The sequence below is a fragment of the Salmo salar genome, chromosome 14, assembly GCF_965601325.2.
Source record: "Salmo salar chromosome 14, fSalSal1, whole genome shotgun sequence".
NCBI lineage: Eukaryota > Metazoa > Chordata > Actinopteri > Salmoniformes > Salmonidae > Salmo > Salmo salar.
The window spans coordinates 24,314,013-24,336,967 of record NC_138304.1 but is presented as its reverse complement, the minus strand read 5'-3'; the positions used below and the strand labels follow the sequence as shown (position 1 = coordinate 24,336,967).

At 43.4% G+C, this 22,955-nt stretch overlaps 1 protein-coding gene across 6 annotated transcripts in view; it reads left to right on the top strand.

Annotated features, from left to right (window-relative positions):
• LOC106569068 (ras GTPase-activating protein nGAP) overlaps positions 1-22,955 on the top strand; it is a 100,393-nt gene that overhangs the window by 28,804 nt on the left and 48,634 nt on the right. For 5 of the 6 annotated variants that reach the window (XM_014140017.3, XM_014140016.3, XM_014140015.3 and 2 more), the window contains exons 2-3: positions 8,180-8,307; positions 8,621-8,744. In XM_014140017.3, coding sequence (XP_013995492.2) covers positions 8,180-8,307; positions 8,621-8,744 — 252 coding nt within the window. Of the gene's footprint in view, positions 1-8,179; positions 8,308-8,620; positions 8,745-13,870; positions 14,027-22,955 lie in introns of those variants that run through there. The other variant, XM_014140021.3, reaches the window with a different exon arrangement.

Genomic DNA, 22,955 nt, shown 5'->3' with positions numbered 1-22,955 from the left:
ACTATAGTTAGTTCACAAGAAATTTGTGGAGTTGTTGAAAAATGAGTTTTAGTGACTCCAATTTAAGTGTATGTAAAATTCAGACTTCAACTGTATATATCTTCACATTTTATAAACGTGTGAACTTTCCAATTAGTGGCGCAGCAGTCTATGGCACTGCATCTCAGAGGTGTCACTACAGTCCCTGGTTCGATTCCAGGCTGTATCACATCCGACCGTGATTGGGGCTCCCATAGGGCGGTGCACAATTGGCACAGCGTCGTCCGGGTTTAGCCGGGGTAGGCCGCCATTGTAAATAAGAATTTGTTCTTAACTGACTTGCCTAGTTAAGTAAAAAAAATTAAAATGTATCCAGGCATGTCTGTGGGCTGAGCATGTAAAACAATTTCACTCACTCCAGTAGCGCTGTGCATTTAATAGAATGGAATGGGACTTATTTTTAGGACGTTTTATGGTGCATGAACATGCCCATCTCGATTGTAAATGTCAGCATTTAAGCCAGCTGAATTCCTGTCATGTTCCTTTACTCATGCATGCCTGATTAGAAATGGAGTGCCACTGCTTTGCCGAGATAAGTTGTTTATGCTCAGATGGTCATACATTCATTCACATATACATCTATCCTCTGTATTGGCCTCCTGAGTGGCACAGCGGTCTAAGGCACTGCATCTCAGTGCTAGAGGTGTCACTTCAGACATCCTGGTTCAAATATAGGCTGTATCACAACCGGCTGTGATTGGGAGTCCCATAGGCGGCGCACAATTGGCTCAGCGTCGTCCTGGTTTTGCCGGTGTAGGCCGGCATTGTAAATAAGAATTTGTTCTTAACTGACTTGCCTAGTTAAATAAACATGTTTTAGATGTGCAATTATCTAAAAATGACACTTGTGCAAATTATTATACATTTACATTTTAGTCATTTAGCAGGCGCTCTTATCCAGAGCGACTTACAGTAGTGAATGCATACATTTCATTATTTTTTTCCCATACTGGTCCCCCGCGGGAATCGAACCCACAACCCTGGCGCTGCAAACACCATGCTCTACCAACTGGTAGAGCAAACACCATGCTCTACCAACTGAGCCACATGGGACCAATTATAAAAAGCACTGGGTTCTAGTTATCTTTTCGTGATGATTATGAGGCAGGGGTGCGTTTGTGGCTAGAACTGAGGCCTCAATGCTCAGTCTTGAATCACTTGACTCCTCTAAAAGGAAGTTATTTTCATGAAGCTCACCTAGTAATAACCAGTCTGTTGTAACCTATGCCATAGAGATGAACAATGATTTATCTATATGGCCTATGCTACCTTATCATATGTTATCTTTGGGAAAAGCAGCAGTATATAAGGTACGTCCCAAATGGCACCCTATGACCAGGACCCATAGGGAATAGAGACGCAACCCTAGTCTGTCTTGTGTCTTCCTACCCCCTTCAGGGAGCAGCTGGTCAGAGAGAGAGAGAACACCTTACTGTGAATACAGATAGCCCTCCATACTAAGAAAGCATAACAAAACCCCCTGAATCACCTCTCTGTGGTCCCACATGGCTTACAGCAGGAATGCCACACAATTCAATAAAGACAGGGCCACATTCACGTGCCAATCAGTTAATTGCAATAATTTCTTCCTTTTGAGTCAGGCTCCACCTCTATCGCTCCAGCTACCAATTACTGTTGTTAATATGCAATGTTCTTGAATAGCTTGCTTTTGTCTTCTGGGATACAAAGGCCTGCATTTCAGCTATTGTAGTTAAGCCCCTGTAATATAGGGAGAACAATACAGCTATTATATCCTATTCCCAATTTTGTGGTGATTTATTTTTTTTATTTAGTGACACTGCGTGCGTGTAGCTGTGTACAGTAGGTCAGTTTCAGTACCACACCTCTCTCTGTTTGTGTCTGTTTGTATTCTAAACCCTCCTCTCTTTCCTCCCTCTCTCCCCACCTGTTGGCCAGGTTTTCTGGATAAAGGAGATGTCAGGCCATTGTCATTGGAGGAGCTGCTTTTATTTACTTGTTGCCACAGCAACCTGGCTATTGCTTACAAATAGGTATAGGTTGGTCTCTGTCTGTGTAGGGCTTGAGGTTAAGATTGTTGGCGCACACACAGCATCCTCTATTGCCCTATGTAGTAGAGGCTCTGGGTGTGGACCCACCTGGCAGCAAACACTATGGGAATTAAGGGTGGCGAAATGTATTACACTTTTACCGGTTGCAGCCTAAAATGTAGGTTTATGTCCCACATGATAATTGTGTTATGTTATTCGGCGTGGTGAGTCACCCTTGAGATAAAGGACGTTGTTTTATAGACGTCTTTAAACAAGTGGTAAATGCCTCCAAACAGTTTCCCCCCTCAGAAAGAAAAGACTGCGAGAGCACTGTGGTCATTTGGCAGAATATTCCCCACCATATTTAAGCTTTTCAAACAGCTGCTACTTCCCTGTTTTTAATCACAGCCGTAAGCAAATTCAGTAGGCTTATAGTCTACTTCTGGAGAGGTCAAAACTGAACTAACTTTTTTTTTTTCTCGAGAAACCATATTTCCCTTTAAGCTTTTTTCCTGGGAAAATAGAAGTGAATTCTCTATTTTGAGCCGCAAAGGAGAAGTTCAAGATCCTATATGCCGACTGCATTACAAATAGGTCTGTGTGTGAATGTCTGTGTGTCTGTGTCGGGGTTTCAGTTAGGAAAATGAGGTGCTGGACATTTGACCAGCAACATTTTTGGGGAAATAAATATGCCAATTTACTAATTTACTGATCAGTTTACCTATTCTGTTAGTCAGCTTGTCAAGTAAGAAATAGACTCTGGGACAGTTGTGGGAAGATGGATCCTAAGGCCTATGCTACATAAACAACATGTTAAAAAGCAATGAGTCTGATGCAACCGATCAGAACGTTTAGCTTAAAATGTTGATAAACAATTTCTTCACATTATAGTGCAGCAATGCGCACAAAGCAGTAGGCAGTTGTTCCATAATGCAATTAGCAGGAATTCGTTGTCAAAAGGGCACTGCACGTGTGCACAGTTTCATGTGACAGAGATAGAAATATCCATTAGAAATGTTGAGAGGGGATCTAACAGGCTACTTTGAAGCAATGTAAGACATGCCTCATAATATGTATTAAAAGAGTTCAGGTTTCAAACAGTTATGTATTTGTTTTTCTAAATGCAGAGCCTACTGCCTCCAGGTCATTGCAAAGGGTCATGTGAGGTGAAGCCTGCCTTCCTTTGTTTGAGATGCTGCTGCAGCTCTCGCTGCATGCTGTACGCATGTGATTAAATAAGATGCATTACAAATATACTTTGGTCTACACACACAGCAATTTAATTACACTAAATTAGGCAAATGAACCTATAGAACGGTAAGCATGACCAGGCAAATGTATTTCCATCAATGAAAAGGCTAAAAAGCATTATTTTGCACAAATGATTTTTTTTTTCTTCTCCTGGACAATTGGCCGGTGGCAATTAAGTTTTTCGTCTTTTCTCATTTTTATAGGCCAAAAGCCGGCTATTACCGGATAGCGGAAACCCTGGTCTGTATGTTTGTGTGTGTGTTGAGGAGGATCTATCCTGTATTGGCAGTGATTAGCAATCAAAGTATGCCCCTGAAACCCCACCCTGGACAGGTGGCAGAACCTCACCCTGGCTCTCAGACATTCCAGACAGGCCTCTGGAGGGTTGGGTTTCTCCCTGGCCATGTGGACTGGGCCTGGTCAGGGCCTGCAGCTGGACATCTCTGCCTGGTTGAGGACTGACCAGAGTATTCATAGATGCCACAAGTGCCAGTTGCCTTAGTTCCAGTCACACATTCTCTCTCTCCCTCGCTGTCCTCTCTTTCTGTCTTTCACACATGTATTGTAGACACACACCCAGTCAGAGGACCTCTGTTTCTCTCACTGTTGCCGCTATTTGTGTACTTTGCTTTGACCCCCTCCGGGTCACAAACTGGCAACGTTCTTTTACTTCCAGCTGGCAAGACTTCGCTGCTAATTGTTTTCAGACCTGTATACCTCACAAACAAGCATATGGCAGTATGGGGGCTCAACTCTAGGACACCCACACAGTGACGACCTCATTACTCAATAACCAAAAGCATTCCCTCTCTGTGAGCTGGGGAGATGGTCTGATGTCTCTATTTCCTTTCTCCTGACGCTCACTTAGGCCAGGCAGCAATCTCACACACACACACACACACACCACACACACACACACACACACACACACACACACACACACACACACACACACACACACACACACACACACACACAGACTTCTCTCTGGTCTAGAGAAGTTGACTCTTTGGCTGCTTTTTGACTGTAACATCAGTGTTCCACTAGTGTATACACCCTTATGTTATACTAGGGAAATGGTTTCCATAGCTAGGGCTGACAGTGAGGAATTGTGAAGAGCAGAATCAACAACCTCTGCATAATCAATGCAGTTGCTTTGTGAGAAGGTGTTAAAGTTCAGAGTTAGCCATTGTTATGTAAATACAGGGTGAAAGTACCAGTGGCCTGGCTTTGGTCCCAAGTGAGAGCAGGTCCACTGGACCCATGGCCCAAGTGAGACACTGGTGCTGGCCCGCGTAGATGGAAGCCGATAAAGCTGAGCCTTTTGGGTAAATCCTGGATGGAAATGTGCCATAAAAGTGGCTCTGATCGTTAATGCTTTTCATTGAACTTATTGTAACTGTCAAAGTGTCAGTGACAGATATAGGACCTTAAGCCCTCTGTCGGTCTGTTTCCAGGATGAATGTTAAGTGAGGGGGAACGTGTTTCCTGTTCTGTCATTGAATGAACTGCTTTGTTGCACCCACACAACTCTGTGCACAGTGCAAGTCCCCATCACCCTATAAACCCCCAAATGCGTTACATCTTTTTGGGTCGTATTTCCCAGGCTCAGATTAAGCCTAGTCCTGGACAAAAGCATGCTGTGGAGATCCTTCATTGAAAGTGCTTTTTATTCCAGGACTCGGTTTAGGGCCTATCCTGTGTCTGGGAAACCGGCCATTTTGATTGAATTAAAATCCTTCTTTGCTAGCCTACAGTTTTGCTGGTGTTGATCGCATTGACATTGCTTATATAATTCATTTTTCTTGGATATTCTAACGCTTTATGAGTGTAAATGAAACCAAATCAAATTATGCCTGTTTGAGTCGTCTCTGAAGTACTTGCTCTGCCTCTGGTCAAAGACCTCAGTCCTGAAAATGGGATGGTGACATCAGATAGCAAATGGTCTTAAACCAACCAGGCCAACAAGCTTCTGCAGTCGAGCGTAGATGAGTTATATAGTGAGATGAATTTGCAACAGCAGTCTTCTGACTAAATGGTCACATCTACCTTAAATATATTTTTTTATGTAACCTTTATTTAACTTGGCAAGTAAGTTAAGAACAAATTCTTACTTACATTGACGGCCTCCACCGGCCAAACCCGGACAACGCCGGGCCAATTGTGCATCGCCCTATGGGACTCCCTATCACGGCCGGTTATGATACAGCCTGTTGGCTGATACAGCCTGTCAATAGACTGTTGGTAATTAGGCCTAGTTAGTGACGAGTGTAAGGGTTTCTGTGGATGTGGTAGTTGGATATTCTTACAGGAGAAACACAGAATACTCCAATTAGTTTTTTTTACTCCTGCTTAGGTGAGGCTATTTTGTGGAATTTGTGGCCGCTTTGAATTCCCTTGAGAAACGTGGCAATTTCACACAGTAGACAGCCACATTTGAACAGTAGCAGGTGAGAGAAGATTGTGTTCTCTTGGGTGTTGAGGCAGTGAACCTTTGTGGTACATGATTTAATATGCCTACAGAAATATCTGGTAACGTGTACATTTCTCTGTATAGACTACCATTGTACAGTATAGTGCTGTCATGGGATGGGGAAAACATCGGTGGATGCAGTTTTATTCTTTTCAGTATTGAAGATTTAATGACAGACGTTCCAGGGATGACACACTCAAGTTTAGTTCATTCTTTTGTCTCAAAATAACTTGAAGTCGCTGTATTTCGGAAATGATGAGTGATAAATTGAACCGCATGTCTGAAAGAAAAAAATATCTTATTCCCTCTCGTCTGTAATCTGTGTATGGGAAAGTTGGCCAGATTCAAAAGGAGCTGTGCTGTTCACTCCTCCGCAGTCAATTAGTCAACTGGCACAGAATGTCTCATTTGAGCTCTCAGCTCACATACCCATATGTTGAACATAAACAATGAATACATGCAGCCAGCCATCCTATTCAAAGCAGCCTACACTATCGCTGGATTACGTTCCCCCCTCGCCCACGTCTTCTATATTCCGTGTGTGTGTGTGTGTGTGTGTGTGTGTGTGTGTGTGTGTGTGTGTGTGTGTGTGTGTGTGTGTGTGTGTGTGTGTGTGTGTGTGTGTGTGTGTGTGTGTGTGTGTGTGTGTGTGTGTGTGTGTGTGTGTGGAGCAGTCTCCAACACAGTGCTGCGGCCAAAAGGCGGCACATTACCATCTCTAGTCAGACACTATAAAAACATGTCTGTTTACTCTGTCATTACATCCGTGTTTGTTGAGCCGGCGTTGTAAAAACTATTTGCTATCAGCCCTCGTCATTGCACTCTGTCCTATTGTTCAGCACTGCTTATTGCTATTGGAGTACATTACAGGGTTGTGGCCAGTTAACATGGAGGGGGGGAGGGGCAGCATTGGTCTCCCAAATGGTACCCTATTCCCTACATAATGCACTACACTATATAAGGAATAGGGTGCCATTTGGGACGCTGCCAATGACTGACTCACTTGCGGGAAAGTACATGAACCTCTGGGAATAGGGCCTCCTTTGGACTCAACCTTGTTAGTCAAAGGAGATTGATTACGCCTGAAGGGTCGCCTATAGACCTATAGCCCTTCCCACTTATGCTTGGTGACATGGAGGCATGACCTATGCACTCTTATTCCACAACTACCCTGCACCAACCAGACAGCTAGCCTATCATCAGGCAGATGCACCCGGTGGGTTGATGAACCTTGAATACAACACTTTAATATTTAATCCCAAAAAGCCCCCTTTCGCTTGCAATGACCTCATCAACTATAATTGCCTGCCTGCTATGTCTGCTGCCTCCTAAAGCATTGTCTGCATCCCAAATACCACCCTATTCCCTATATAGTGCATTTTGGACCCTGGTCAAAAGTAGTGCACTATATAGGGAACAGTGCGCCATTTGTGACGGAACCATCTCACCAGTAGGGAAAAGGTCACATCCTGCAGAAGACATCCTGTAGGAGCAGTGAGGTAGTTAATGGACACAAGGCAGTGTACCTCCATCACATAATGATGGGTTGACAGACAGCTGTGAATTAATTAAGCAATAAGGCCCGAGGAGGCGTGGTATATGGCCAATTTACCATGTCTAAGGGCTGTTCTTATGCATGACGCAACGCGGATATACCACAAACCCCACGAGGTGCCACATTGCTATTATAAACTGGTTACCAACGTAATTGGAAGAGTAAAAATATACAACAGCTTTCAGCCAATCACCATTCACATACTTTTGCAGTAATTCTATTGCTAGTTTAGGTAGGCTATCAAGCTTGGTTTCAGGTATGATGATAATATATTATTTCTTGGGCAAGGGGATTAAACTCCACACACGGCAATGATTTTATTTTATGACAAGGTATGGATTCACCTTTTCCAGTTTTGCATGTCAATATTAAATTAATCTATATAGGATGTAATTGAAGGCCTGCAATAACATGCAGTAGCCTGACAGCTGAAATCCATTCTTTGTTGCTTAGCAGAGGACAACTCTGCCCTCTACAGACAAGTTGTGATGACTTCACCTTATTTTCTCTGGGCTCAACAGAGTTGGTGCTAATTCAATTTCCTACCTAATGCTGGTTCCTCTGTCAGTAGAATCAACAATACAGCTGTGTCTCATGATGATCTATCTTCTGTTAGGCAGCAGACTTTGATCAGTCAAAATGAGGCATAGCCCAAAAAGCAGTTCACTTCAGTATGGCATCCTATCATCACATACAAAAGGTGGTGTATAAAGTAAAGTTGAAAGGGTGAAGAGAATGTTCATTATAACCCGTTCCTTAACTTTTTAAAGTTTAGTATCTTCCTGATTTACAGTGAGATCTTCTGTGCTGCTTACTCCCTCCTGAGGTCTCTTTCTTCTCCCCTCTGTGCAGATGTGAAGGGATCACCCACACACCGCTTTTCCTGCGGCCAGTCGCCCTACTCCGAGACCAGTATGTGGGAGAGGAAGTACTGCATCCTGACTGATAGTCAGCTCATCCTGCTCAATAAGGAGGAAGAGGTGAGTAAAGTTCCTCCTAATACTACCCCCCCCCCCCCCTTCTACCACCATGCACACACACCATTTCAGAGGAATGGTGTGGATAGTGAGGGGGCTGAGTCTGACATCTTAACTCTAAAAATATATCCCGTCTTCTATGTGTGCAGGAAACATTTACATTTAAAGAGAAGACCTTAATATTGTATATATGTCCCAGGCTGATCATGGTCCTAAGCTACTAGGAAAACTATTACTTATTCAGTATACGTACTATACATTTGCTGACGATGCCCTACTTAAAATGCTTCCGTTTTTTTCCCTCTGTGATTTTCAGATGCCAGGTGAGGTGGTTGATAGTCCTACAGATTCGTCAAAGGGCAGGATCCTGCGTCGGACAGTCAGTGTTCCATCAGAGGGACAGGTCCCAGAGTTCCAGGCAGAGGGCGCCTCCATTCTAGGTAAGACTGCCACAGACTGAAGAGGAGAGGAGGGAGCATATACAGGGCATTTGGAAAGTATTCAGACCCCTTCCCTTTTTCCAGATTTTGTTACGTTACAGCCTTATTCTAAAATGGATTAAATAAAAAAAAATCCTCATCAATCGACACACAATACCCCATAATGAGAAAGCGAAAACAGGTTTTTTATTTTTTTGAAATGTATAAAAAATGAATAACAGATACCTTATTTACGTAAGTATTCATACCCATTGCTATGAGACTCAGAATTGAGCTCTGGCATCATGTTTCCGTTGATCATCCTTGAGATGTTTCTACAACTTGATTGGAGTCGACCTGTGGTAAATTCAATTGATTGGAAATGATTTGGAAAGGCACACACCTGTCTATATAAGGTCCCACAGTTGACAGAGCATGTCAGAGGAAAAACCAAGCCATGAGGTTGAAGAAATTGTCCTTTGAGCTTCGAGACAGGATTGTGTCGAGGAACAGATCTGGGGAAGGGTCCGAAAAAAATTCTGCAGCATTGAATGTTCCCAAGAACACAGTGGCCTCCATCATTCTTAAATGGAGTAAGTTTGGAACCACCAAGACTCTTCCTAGAGCTGGCCGCCCAGCCAAACTGAGCAATCGGTGGAGAAGGGCCTTGGTCAGGGAGGTGAACAAGACCCTGATGGTCACTCTGATAGAGCTCCAGAGTTCCTCTGTGGAGATGGGAGAACCTTCCAGAAGGACAACCATCTCTGCAGCACACCACCAATCAGGCCTTTATAGTAGAGTGGCCAGTCGGAAGCCACTCCTCAGTAAAACACACGACAGCCCGCTTAGAGTTTGCCAAAAGGCACCTAAAGGACTCTGACCATGAGAAACAAGATTCTCTGGTCTGATGAAACTAAGATTGAACTCTTTGGCCTGAATGCCATGCATCACGTCTGGAGGAAACCTGGCACCATCCCTCCAGTGAAGCATGGTTTGGGGATGTTTTTCCATCTGCAGGGACTGGGAGACTAGTCAGGATTGAGGGAAAGATGAACGGAGCAAAGTACAAAAAAATCCTTGATGAAAACCTGCTCCAGGGTGCTCAGGACCACCGACTGGGGCGAAGGTTCATCTTCCAACAGGATAGCGACCCTAAGCACACAGCCAGGACAACAGCCCTAAGCACACAGCCAAGACAAGTCTCTGAATGTCCTTGAGTGGCCCAGCCAGAGCCTGGACTTGAACCCGATCGAACATCTCTGGAGAGATCTGAAAATAGCTGTGCCGCGACGCTCAACATCCAATCTGACAGAGCTTGAGAGGATCTGTATAGTCCCTATGCCCAAGAACACTAAGGTAACCTGCCTAAATGACTACCGACACGTAGCCTGTCTATAGCCATGAAGTGCTTTGAAAGGCTGGTCATGGCTCACATCAACACCATCATCCCAGAAACCCTAGAGCCACTCCAATTTGCGTACCCCAACAGATCCACAGATAATGCAATCTCTATTGCACTCCACAGTGCCCTTTCCCACCTGGACAAAAGAAACACCTGCATGAGAATGTTTTTCTGGCTGTGTGGTGCCAGGATAACAACCTCTCCCTCAACGTGATCAAGACAAAAGAGATAATTGTGGACTACAGGAAAAGGAAGACCCAGCACGCCCCCATTCTCATCGACGGGGCTGCAGTGGAGCAGGTTGAGAGCTTCAAGTTCCTTGGTGTCCACATCACCAACAAACTAACATGGTCCAAACACACCAAGACAGTCGTGAAGAGGGCACGACAAAGTCTATTCCCCCTCAGGAGACTGAAAAGATCTGGCATGGGTCCTCAGTTCCTCAAAGTTCTACAGCTGCACCATTGAGTGCATCCTGACTGGCGGCATCACTGCCTGGTATGGCAACTGCTCAGCCTCCAACCGCAAGGCACTAAAGAGGGTAGTGCGTACGGCCCAGTACATCACTGGGGCCAAGCTTCCTGCCATCAAGGACCTCTATACCAGGCGGTGTCAGAGGAAGGCCTTAAAAGTTGTCAGAGTCTCCAGCCACCCTAGTCATAGACTGTTCTCTCTTATACTGCACGGCAAGCGGTACCGGAGCGCCAAGTCTGTGTCCAAAAGGCTTCTTAGCGGCATCTACCCCCAAGCCATGAGACTCCCGAACAGCTAATCAAATGCCTACCCAGACTATTTGCATTGACACCCCCCCCCCCCTCATTTATGCTGCTGCTACTCTCTGGTTATTATCTATGCAGAGTCACTTTAACTCTACCTACATGTTCATATTACCTCAATTACCTCGACTAACCGGTGCCCCCCTCACATTGACTCTGTACCGGTACCCCGTGTATATAGTCTCGCTATCGTTATTTTTCTGCTGCTCTAAAAAAAAAAAATACATATTTAAAAGGCCACTCTAAAATGTGCAGTTTTGTCATACAACACAATGCCACAGATGTTTTGAGGGAATGTGCAATTGGCATGCTGACTGCAGGAATGTCCACCAGCGCTGTCTCCAGAGAATTTAATGTTCATATCTCTACCAAAAGCCGCCTCCCACTTTGTTTTAGTGATTTTTGGCAGTACGTCCAACCAGTTACCTCGTGTAACCACATCAGCCCAGGACCTCCACATTCGGCTTCTTCGCCTGTGGGATCATTTGAGACCAGCCACCCAGACAGCTGATGAAACTGAGGAGTATTTCTGTCTGAAAAACGAATTCTGATTGGCTGGGCCTGACTCCCCAGTGGCTGGGCCTGGCTCCCAAGCCTGGCTCCCGCCCTCTTAGGCCCACCCATGGCTGCTCCCCTGCCCAATCCTGTGAAATCCATAGATTAGGGCCTAATAAATGTATTTCAATTGACTGATTTCCTTATTTGAACTGTAACTCAATATAATAATTGTTGCATGTTGCATTTACATTTTTGTTCAGTATAGTTACCAATCTGTTACACCAATGCACTGACTAGAATGGGAGAGGAAGACTTTGGATGCATCCCACATTTCACCTTATTTAGTGCACTACTTGGACCAGAGCCCATTTTTTTGGCCAGAGCCCTGTTCGAAGTAGTGTACTAAATAGGGAATAGATTGCCATTTTGGGATACACATTTTTGTTAGCTTTAATGAGAGGATGTGCCGCACACAATAAATTCATTATATACAGAGGCCTTCCCCCATAATTGATATATAAAAAAATGAATTAATAAATACATGTTATATGTATGCAGTTCTGTGTGAGGACTTGTGTTTTAAATGCATACAGACACATCTGAACATTACTAACTGCTGCAACAATAATTAAACTAGTCTGCAATTTTTTTTAATCTTCTCCAATGGCTCGGGACCGTAGAGAAACCTTGAAATTCTTTATCTGGATGATGGTTGATCACTATCCATGTATCCCTCGTTCGTAATACACCCTGCGACAAAGAAGCAGTCTGCAAGTATGAAGGACAATGGCACAAACGCATCTGTTGAGTGGATTAAAAACTGCCAGCAGTGCCCATTACATAACTACAGCAGAGCTTTTTAGAAAATACGACAGAGCTGCAGCAGCAAGATTAGCATCAACTGAAGTAACTTAAATCTCTTATGATGAGTATGTGGACTGCTGCTGACCTCTTCCCTGCCTGGTCAGTGAGAAACAGCTGTAAGATCTCAAAAGGAACAAAATTACAAGTTGTAATAATAACAAAATGACCGCTATGTTCAGTGTCTTGTGTCTGTTTTCATGAGGGTTTCATTTAATTTATGCCAGTTAGTGTTTGCGTTCTACTACTGCTGTCCATAGGCCGGGAAATGCTCTGTAGAGTCGGTGTCTTTGGGAATGTATCAGGGACAAAGTACCCTGTGTCCAGTCTATTGCTCCATCTCACAGGGTCTGAGTAGCATGGCTGACCCTGCTGTCTTAATGTGGGCTTTTCTCAGCCAGGGCATTCACTGGGGGAATCTGCGGGGGTACGGCCGCTGGCTGGAGGGATGCTGGGCTGGGGGTCAGTGGGAACAGGGAAGGGGTCTTTGGGCTGGTTGTTTTATGACTGCAGCTGATGGGTAGAGGAATGAGGATGAACATGGGCTTACATCCCAAATGGCACACTGTCCCCTATATGGTTAAAAGTAGTTCACTATATAGGGAATGGGGTGCCATTTGAGATGCAGCCCCTGTAACTCAGGGAGTCATCCACCCGTGAATAACCTCTTAATGTTTTCTGTCCTGCCCTCAACCAGGGGAGAGGGCCTTATTTATATGTTAATCTATACTCTTGTTTGACAAAGTGTCTGCAATACTGGGTTTTAGGCCAATACTGGGATTCTATGGACATTCAGCTATCATTTTGATTGACATGTAGAGCAAACAGAAAAAGATGAAACTTTCTGAGATGAATGCAGTCTTCCTCCTTTAATATTGTCTTTTTGTTTTCTAAATATGCTGTTGAGAGATGCACATTTTAATAGAGCTCTGGGCACATAGCCTATTTTGCTGTTTAGATTTATTCTACTAGGGAAATAATGACTTTGCCACCATGTTGTTATATTCCTCCACCATTGGCATTTTTTAGATGACCAGTTTTTGTGACATATGACACTGACTGGCATTTTTAGAGGGAAATCAGTGACATTTTTGGTACTTCTTGTCAACCACACCAAATCATTTACAAGTCATAAATCTCAGTGCATTGGGCGCATTCGTCCCCTCCGAGGTGTGTATACAACAACAGTATTTGAATTCAACTATTTCACTGACTTTTCCTGTACTCCACCTGTAACCTTGTAGTAAGAGGGTTAATACAATACAGGTCGCTTGGTCAGCTGAAACCTGAGGTTGCTGCATCGATGAGATGACTGATATGTGAAGGTTATGATATGCGTGTGACGAGGACAGCTTTATACTCTTGAATGGAGGAATTTTGACTTGACATTTCTGCAGGGCAACACACGTATTGACATCAATTTGTACAATCAACCGTAAATAATTGCCTTATCATTTGCCGCACACCCCCTTTTTACTGAGGCGACTGAGGGGCAGAGGCTTCGCTCTGACGGGTATGTTTGACGATGCGTCTTGAGTACGCATGTGGAAGGGCTGCTATTGTATTGTTCATTTCAAAAGAGAAGAGAGGGGGTGTGTGGGTTTGACCGGCTTGGGCGCAGGCTTTTCTGCATTCCTGCGTGTCTTGAAAGGAGTCAAAATAACAGCCAAGACGAGATAGTAAGCGAGCACCAGGATCTTGTAAAATTGCTTGGTATTTTCAGCAAAATGTGATTTCTGGATTGTAAACTATGGAATACATATGGGGTAAGTTCAAGTCGTTTTAATTAATATTTTTTACTTGCCAAACAATTCTAGAATTCAAAGAGAAATTCTGTGAGAACTCTTGGGTTGCTACTCAGGAGGACCATCTGTACTGTAGAGTTTGTGCAAAAATAACCTTTCCAAGCGCAACCTGTTACTTTTTGCCACTCGAAACAATTGAATTTGTTTGGATGTTCCATCAATTTGTCTAGTCTTTGGTCAGAAACATTTAGGCTATGCCTATGTTATATCCTTGTTGTAAGATACAATGTAACATAATTTGGCTATATGTAAAAACGCTGTTACTTTTAGCATGTTGACAAGCATGTGAAATTGGGGTCACGTAATCACTCAAATTATTTCATATCTATTCTCCAAGGTTATCGTTATCTGCCATCCATAACTTGAACATAATAAACAATGGTTACTGTCATCTAGTCGGGAACGTATGTGAATACATTTTTCCGGTTCCTTGCACTTCACTGCAGATATAGTTAGCCAAAATGTTGAACACTGTCTGGGTTTGACCACAGCTGTCCTTAGGTCGTTGCTTTTCCACAGGTATGTCTGGAGAATGGAGATTATCATTGTTATTTCTACAGTATTCGGAGGCAATCTCATTACTTCACTTGGTTTGTCAATCAAAAGGTTGTTTATGATCGTTATGAAATATATTTGCCAAATAGCACTTATTACAGGCTATAGCATCTGTCAACTCTGTCACAACTCTTTTACTTACATTCTCTCCTTGGGGAAAACACTTCTCTGTATTTACATTTCTGTTGATTACTCTGCTCACAGCCAATGTTTACTGTATTTTGTTGCCAGAGTTGGGCATTTCTAATTTGCACATTTATGATGACTGCGTACACATTTTTTGAAGAAAATGTCATTACAGAGAAGTGTCGGTACCTGCCACAAAGCATTCATGTGAAAATGGACAGGGCATGGAAACGGTTATGTAACAGTGGATAAAGTCAAGAGCATTGCATTGTTACCTGGACATATAACTGGTTCCATGAGTTGATAGGAATTCCTTGTATAGTTGTAATACAGTTGGACAATGGATACATTGCATTGCGTCATTCAGAACAAGTGGCAGTGTCAATGGTTTCCGATGAGGATGATTTCATGGCATACAGTGAGGGAAAAAAGTATTTGATCCCCTGCTGATTTTGTACGTTTGCCCACTGACAAAGAAATGATCAGTCTATAATTTTAATGGTAGGTTTATTTGAACAGTGAGAGACAGAATAACAACAAAAAAATCTAGAAAACCGCATGTCAGAAATGTTATAAAATGATTTGCATTTACCAGTTGTATGTCCAGGTAACAAAGCCATGCTCTTGACTTTATCCACTGTTACATAACCGTTTCCATGCCCTGTCCATTTTCACATGAATGCTTTGTGGCAGGTACCGACACTTCTCTGTAATGACATTTTCTTCAAAAAATGTGTACGCAGTCATCATAAATGTGCAAATTAGAAATGCCCAACTCTGGCAACAAAATACAGTAAACATTGGCTGTGAGCAGAGTAATCAACAGAAATGTAAATACTTTTTTCCCTCACTGTACATGTTGGGACATGTTTTGTGAAACTTCCCTTATCTGATTACATTAATTCTAGATACAGTGCATGAAGACACCGGTGATGCTGTAACACAAAGAAGTTGCCAACAGTGGCTCATAACTGTATTTTTTTCCCCCTGTCTATACCTTACTTGAGGCATTCAGTGTTTTGTATAGAGCAGGGGTTTTCAACATTTCCTTGACCAGGGAACCCCTCCCAGGCAAACTGGTGACCCAGGGACCCCCCACCATACACTATATATACAAAAGTATGTGGACACACCTTCAAATTAGTAGATTTGTCTATTTCAGCCACACCCATTGCTGACAGGTGTATAAAACCAAGCACACCGCCATGCAATCTCCATAGACAAACATTTGGCAGTAGAATGGCCTTACTGAAGACCTCCGTTACGTTCAATGTGGCACCGTCATAGAATGGCACCTTTCCAACTAGTCAGTTCTTCAAATTTCTTCCCCGCTAGAGCTGCCCCGGTCAACTGTAAGTGCTATTATTGTGAAGTGGAAACGTCTAGGAGCAACAACGGCTCATCCGTGAAGTGGTAGGCCACACAAGCGCGTAGCACATAAAAATAATCTGTCCTCGGTTGCAACACACTACGAAGTTCCAAACTGCCTCTGAAAGCAACGTCAGCACAAGAACTGTTCTTCGGAAACTTCATGGGTTTCCTTGGCCGACCAGCCACACACAAGCCTAAGATCAACATGCGCAATGCAAAGCGTCAGCTGGAGTGGTGTAAAGCTCGCCGCCATTGGACTCTGGAGCAGTGGAAACGCATTCTCTGGAGTGATGAATCACACTTCACCATCTGGCAGTCTGACGGACGAATCTGGGTTTGGCGGACGCCAGGAGAACGCTACCTGCCCCAATGCATAGTGCCAACTGTAAAGTTTGGTGGAGGAGGAATAATGATCTGGGGCTGTTTTCATGGTTCGGGCTAGCCCCATTAGTTCCTTAGTTCCAGTGGAGGGAAATGTTAATGCTACAGCATACAGTTACATTCTAGACGATTCTGTGCTTCCAACTTTGTGGCAACAATTTGGGGAAGGCCCTTTCCTGTTTCAGCATGACAAATGCCCCCGTGCACAAAGTGAGGTCTATACAGGTTTGACGATATCCGGGTGGAAGAACTTGACTGGCCTGCACAGAGCCCTGACCTCAACCCCATTGAACACCTTCGGGATGAATTGGAATGCTGACTGCGAGCCAGGCCTAATTGCCCAACATCAGTGCCCGACCTCACTAATGCACTTGTGGCTGAATGGAATAAAGTCCCCACAGCAATGTTCCGACATCTAGTGGAAAGTCTTCCCAGAAGAGTGGAGGCTGTTATAGCAGAAAAGGGGGGACCAACTCCATATTAATGCCCATGATTTTGGAATGAGATGTTCGAGCATGTGTCCACATACTTTTGGTCATATAGTAGACGTTAGCAAAATACTTCCTGTCTTATCAGGTGAATGATAATAGCAAGGAGAAATAATCAACGTTTTAAAATGAATAGATTTGGTAGATCGTTTTTCATTCTTTTGACCTCCCCACAATATAATTGGACGAGGAAGTGTAAACTGTGCTATTAGCTAGAAAGGTAACTCCAAAACATTTTTGCTATGTGCAGCTTTTTAGCTGGTTAAACAAAGGTGAGCCATGTGTTGGCAAAAATTAATGTTCAAGTCAAGAAAGCTTACCAGCAGCCAGCGGCACTTGCCGCATTCGTAGCCTATTCGCGCATGCTTTTTCAAAACCTATGTCAGATGCTCAATATTAGGAGTTGAGAAATAAAGTTGACATCATTAGAAAGAAAATATTATCTTATCTACTGTAGGTATGTCATAACAAATAATTGTATTCTGTTGCTTGCGCTCTTCATAAATACATTGAAATAAAGAAATAAATTGCAGACCCCTTGCAGTACCCCCAGTTAAATAGCCCTGGTATAGAGCCCTTCACACTTTTATTTGTTCGTAGGTTTTGCTTGTCATAAGGCAAACATTGTTTCGCCACGTGCCCCTGTGCTGACCTTACAGTGCAGGTGTGTCTGTTCTGGTTCATGATTGGACAGTGAATGGAACAGAGTGTATTTCACATTCCACACATTCTTCACACAGTTGCCGTGTGCATCACGCCTTACCATTGATATGCCTTCACTTCACAAAATATACACTCGTTCCCACACCACCATGTTGCTTGTGTAACACGTTTCTATGTACCAACTGTGTTTTTCCCCCTTGTTGTGACATCTGTGGACAACCAGCACTGAGTTTGCAAGTTTTATGTATTAAGAAATGCATTTCTATGAAGGCTGCCCCTATAATCCTTTCTAAAATAACCCTAAAGCTGCTGTTCTGTAGTAGATCCTCAACTCCACTTAATCTGTTTTCATCACCCAAATCATTCAGATTTTTCTTTCTTTCAGCATCATCCAAATGATATCACGAATGAACATGATACATGCCTATCTATAAATTGTTACAGTGGCATTCTATCAAATGATGTATCAATTTCTTCTTCGCTGACTGGCTGTCAGTGTTTGCCAATCCAGCCTTTATCTAGCACAGTATGTCAAGGTCACCACTCAGGGCTGTATACAGGAGCTAGTGATGAGGCAAGCAGTTGTCAGGCAGTCTGGTGGGGCCCGTCCTGCAGACAACATGGTCCAGTTTCAAATGGCACCCTATTTATTCCCTAAATAGTGCACTACTTTTGACCAGGGCCCATCAAAGTAATGCACTATATAGGGAATATGTTACCATTTGAGACACCTGCTGCATCCGTTCCAGAAAATCCAGTTAAACAATTGATCCGGTGCAGGCCTTCCTGAAATCGATATCGTGTTAAAAGATAAGCGCAGGGTTAAAATGCATTGCCTGCCATGTGGGGAAATTAGGCCATCGCTGTAATTAGAAGTGATGCTTGCTGGGAGATTCCTACCAGAACCGTCTTTATACCAGGTAGCTGCTAGCCTAATCATCTGGGCCCGTATTCATAAAGCATCTCAGAGTAGGAGTGGGGATCTAGGATCAGGTCCATTCATTAGCCTATAATCTAAAAGGCAAAAGTGAGCTTAGATCCTCCTTGTTAGCATGTACAATAGCTGATATGGTAGGCTATTTGTATGCTGTTTCTCCTTCAAGGTACTCCATTATTTCCAAAAATAAGGGGTTAAGATATCACAATGTAGCATGCATGCTATTGATCATCATATGGTTTCAATAGATCACAATTAATTTGATGCAACTTGATGAAAACATCCTTGTTTGTGGGCTCCATTGGCCACTCACCACTTCATTGTGCTTGCGATATCTGATATGAAGTGTGGATGGTGATCATCAATAATTCATATTTAGAAGTACTTGGGGGTGTTATTAAACTTAGCCCAACCCTAAGTTCTTGATTAACTCACAACACCCACACCATTGCTGCTACTGCACGATAAGGACTATAGAAATCATATTCCCTGAGGATAATTCTGCAGTTTAAGTAACTTTCAGTGTTGTGTCACATGCTGCACAATGGTCATCAATGTAGCAAAATTATGCAGACGAATATGCACTAAACCTCTGAGGTAGAGGACAAGGCACTGCTGCACTGTTCAAATACTGTTACCGGGGATTGCTGATCCACAAATCTGTATTGAGTTCATTGTTGTTTTTCCTAGGTGTCTCTCCCAACAACTGCATATTTCTTACCACTGAGTTTTTGGACTAATGAGGGATATTTCAAAGAACAGCTTTTTAGCAAGGGTCTGGAGTTTTATCTGTGTGGATTGCTGCATAGTAACTTTGTAAATTAACACGAACTCAGTCTTTGTCATCTTTTTGTGTATAAGGAGAAATCTGGCTGGATCTTGCAGTTAGCCCTAAATAGTGTATATTTCTCATTTTCTGATTCACTAGCTTGTGGCAAATCTTCCAATTTTGGAAATTGCCATTTCCGACTGACGTTAAGGATTGTCTTGTAAAAAAAATCTCCCCCCTCCCCCCACCCTTGTCCCTTACTCCCCCCCCCCCCCCACCCTTGTCTCTCTCTCTCTCCCCCGCACCCCCTGTCCCTCTCTACCCCCTACCCCTGTCCCTCACACACAACGATGAGAAAGCCCCCAGGGTTGTTTACTACATCCGTCGAATAAGGCTGCAAGTTATTTTGTAATTAGCCTTAAAGCGTGGCTCTAGATTTGTCCTGTATGTCCTGTGGTTCCAGCAGTGAGGCTGCATTTCAGCTGCAGTAGCAGTCCAGCAGATGCTCCAGTACACAGAGAGAGGGAGGGGGGGAGGGAGCGCAACTGAAGAGGGAAGTACTTGCAGTACTGTTCTGTTCTGTTGAGAGGAACGGTGGAGTGCAGTTACAGTAATTGATTGAATAAATGCGGTAAAATCTCTTCCGCTGCTGGCATGCCAAAAAGGAGTCTGATGAAGTGAAGGTTAGAATTGCTGCCAAGAGGAGAGAGTGAGTGTGATAGGGAAAGAAGAAGAAGAGGGAGGTAGATAGCAGAGGGAGACTCCAAGAGAGAAGGGGTGCGAGAGGGAGACCAGGAGAAGCATGGAGTGCTATTTCAGGGAGAAATAGGTGGGATGCCAGACTGCAGGAACAAAACTAGTTCATTAAGAAAACTGAGATCCTTGGATGATCTTGAAAGAAATCTGAGATCAATGGGATGGCTTCATAGTACTGTAGAAGATGAACAGTTAAAAGGGAAATGACTTCGCCTCGTTAGCTGATGGTGATGTTCTGTGTTTAGCCAATCGGATGCTGGCTAACCCTGTCCATCTCCTCCTCAGATGATGGGGAACAGCTGTGACCGAGGTACTGACTCACTCTCCCGTCTTTTTTCTATAGACTCTATTGTTTGAAATTAAGTTGATTATTCATGCTTAATTCTCATATGCGCAGAGCATCATCGTTAAAAAGCTGTTATGTTCGGTTCTGAAGTTTGTCTGTTTATTTTCATTTAGGGTCTGTACTGTATACATGCAACGCTCCATATGATGGGTTTGCTACCATCTTTCACGAACACTGAACTGAAGATGTGCGTAAATTTGATCATCTTTACTTTGTGCTGTTTGTCAATGTCCGTAGTTTTATTAAGTAGTAAGGGTGTGCATTAAGTTTGATTGGTGTCTCTCTTCCCTAGCCAGAGATCTCAGTCTCCTCTGAATCAGAGTAAGTGGAGTTGAGCGTCTGAAATCCCGCTCACAGGGTGGTGCGCAAGGCGCTCAATGTCCTTCCCTACCGCTAAAACATGCTCCTTGCTCAAAGGGAAAAAAAACTCAAAATTCCCTCCATTCATCCTTTTGTTTAAAATCACAATTTAACCAACACCCATCGATTTGAGACTACATGGACCTACCATTTGATTTGAAGTATGGAAACCAAACCATATGATTTTAATGAAAATTATTTTAATAAACAACATGAAAATGTGACTGTAAGAAGCGGTCATCATTTAAATAGGCTACATATTAATCTGTATATAAACACTAAATAGGTCAGGAGCCAAAATGGGTAGTCTAAGAAGGAACAAACATTTTATTATTTAGACTATATCATTAGCCTATTATTTCAATTATTTCAAGGCTATAGCCTACAAATAAAGCATTTGCAAGTGTGACACAATAGGCTGGCAGGAACATTAAGCGCTCAACATTTAAACAACATTTTGTCTTATTCAATCGTTCATTCACTCACTCTTCTAGAATGTAGAGACAAACAGGGCAATTTAAGAGGGTGTTATGAAATGAATGTAAATTACATTAACTCTAAACATGCTAAATTCTCAGAGAAAATCATCTAACTTTTTAACCATAAATGGTAGAAACATGGGGTTTAGAATATTGTTTTTTTCTCTCTATTGAATGAACATATTTGTATAAACCATTAATTAATTAATCATTTTATGGGTGAACACCCTACTTGTTAGGCTTTTGAATGAACTTTTAGAAGTTTGGCCAGAGTCTCTGGATTCAGGCTCATGCGATGGTGCCTGCAGAGGCCAGCAGTGGAGAATACACTCTGCAGAACCACTGGGGATGCTAAACACCCTTTGGGCCACTTTTGCCAGGCGTGGGAAGGGATACAGAGTTGTCTTTCCAAAAGGTGATAACATCCTCGTCTGCGTTGCTTCTCACGGCCGTTAGGTACTCCTCTACCTCTTCTTTCTTGTCTATAGAGGACAGCTGCTGCTGAATGAAGTAGAAGCTGAACATGCAAGGTCTTTTGGGCACTTTGTTTTGCTAAGGGGCAGGGTTAGGTACTGCTGGTGCTACTGGTATGGCAGATGCACCTGCCAGAGGAGCGTTGATAGCCTCAGTTTCCTTCACAAGGAGGTCTCATCTCTCCAAGAGATTACGCACCAGTTCATCCCTTATCACCCACTAACTTTTAAACCTGGGGTCCAGGACAGCGGCTAGACAAGATGTTTATCATTCTAGTACCGCCTGTACCGAGTGGAAACGTTATCTGATGGTGTTCCTGCAAAAGCAGCAATGTCTATGGACAGATACAGTAGTCAACAGTGTATTTATTTCAGACACAGCAGGGAGAATCATGCCCAGGGTCCCCAACCCTTTCTGAGGTCAGCTAGTGGTGTCAGAACCTCCGCCAGGACCTGTAGGTGACGTACCTTGTTTAAGGTGAGTTTTGCATCATCGGCGGTAGACTTCAGTTTGTTTTGCCACAAGGGGTGTCTTTCGAACATCGTCAACACAGATTCAATCATGCATAATTGGATGTTCCATCTTGTCATGCAGCCTGATGTGGGACGTACTCCCAATCTGTCCCTTTCCTCTGTGTTCAATGTACACTTCCTAATGCTTTTCACAAGTTTCCCCACTTTCTGGATCTGTCCACTAACCCCATCATCTATGTTAAAGGAATCCTTCATTGCGAGCTGAAGCATGTGAATTTGGCACTGTAAATGGAGATTTGACTTTGAAGTACTGGTTTACCATCATGTCCACGTTGTTGGCTATATGGTCAGTTTGGAACTGAGAGCCCAGGTGGCACGCCCTCCTCTGTGTCGGATGCCTCATCTTTCTCCTGTCCATCATCATTGATCTCCTCAAAACCAGGTAAGTTGAAGGCCTTGACCATGTTGCTTGCGCTGTCAGTCACCACTTGCAGGATGTTCACCTGTCGCTGCACGTTCCAGTTCCTCAGGACACTTTCATATTTCTGGTAAATGGCCTTTGATGTGTGGTGTCGTTGAGCTGCGAGCACATACAACAACACTGTGTGGCATTTATATTTTCCTTCAATGAAAGTGGCGACAATCCCCAGTAAACTGTCCCCTTCTGCTAATCCAAATGTCCATTGACACAACGAAACCATCACCTAGTTGC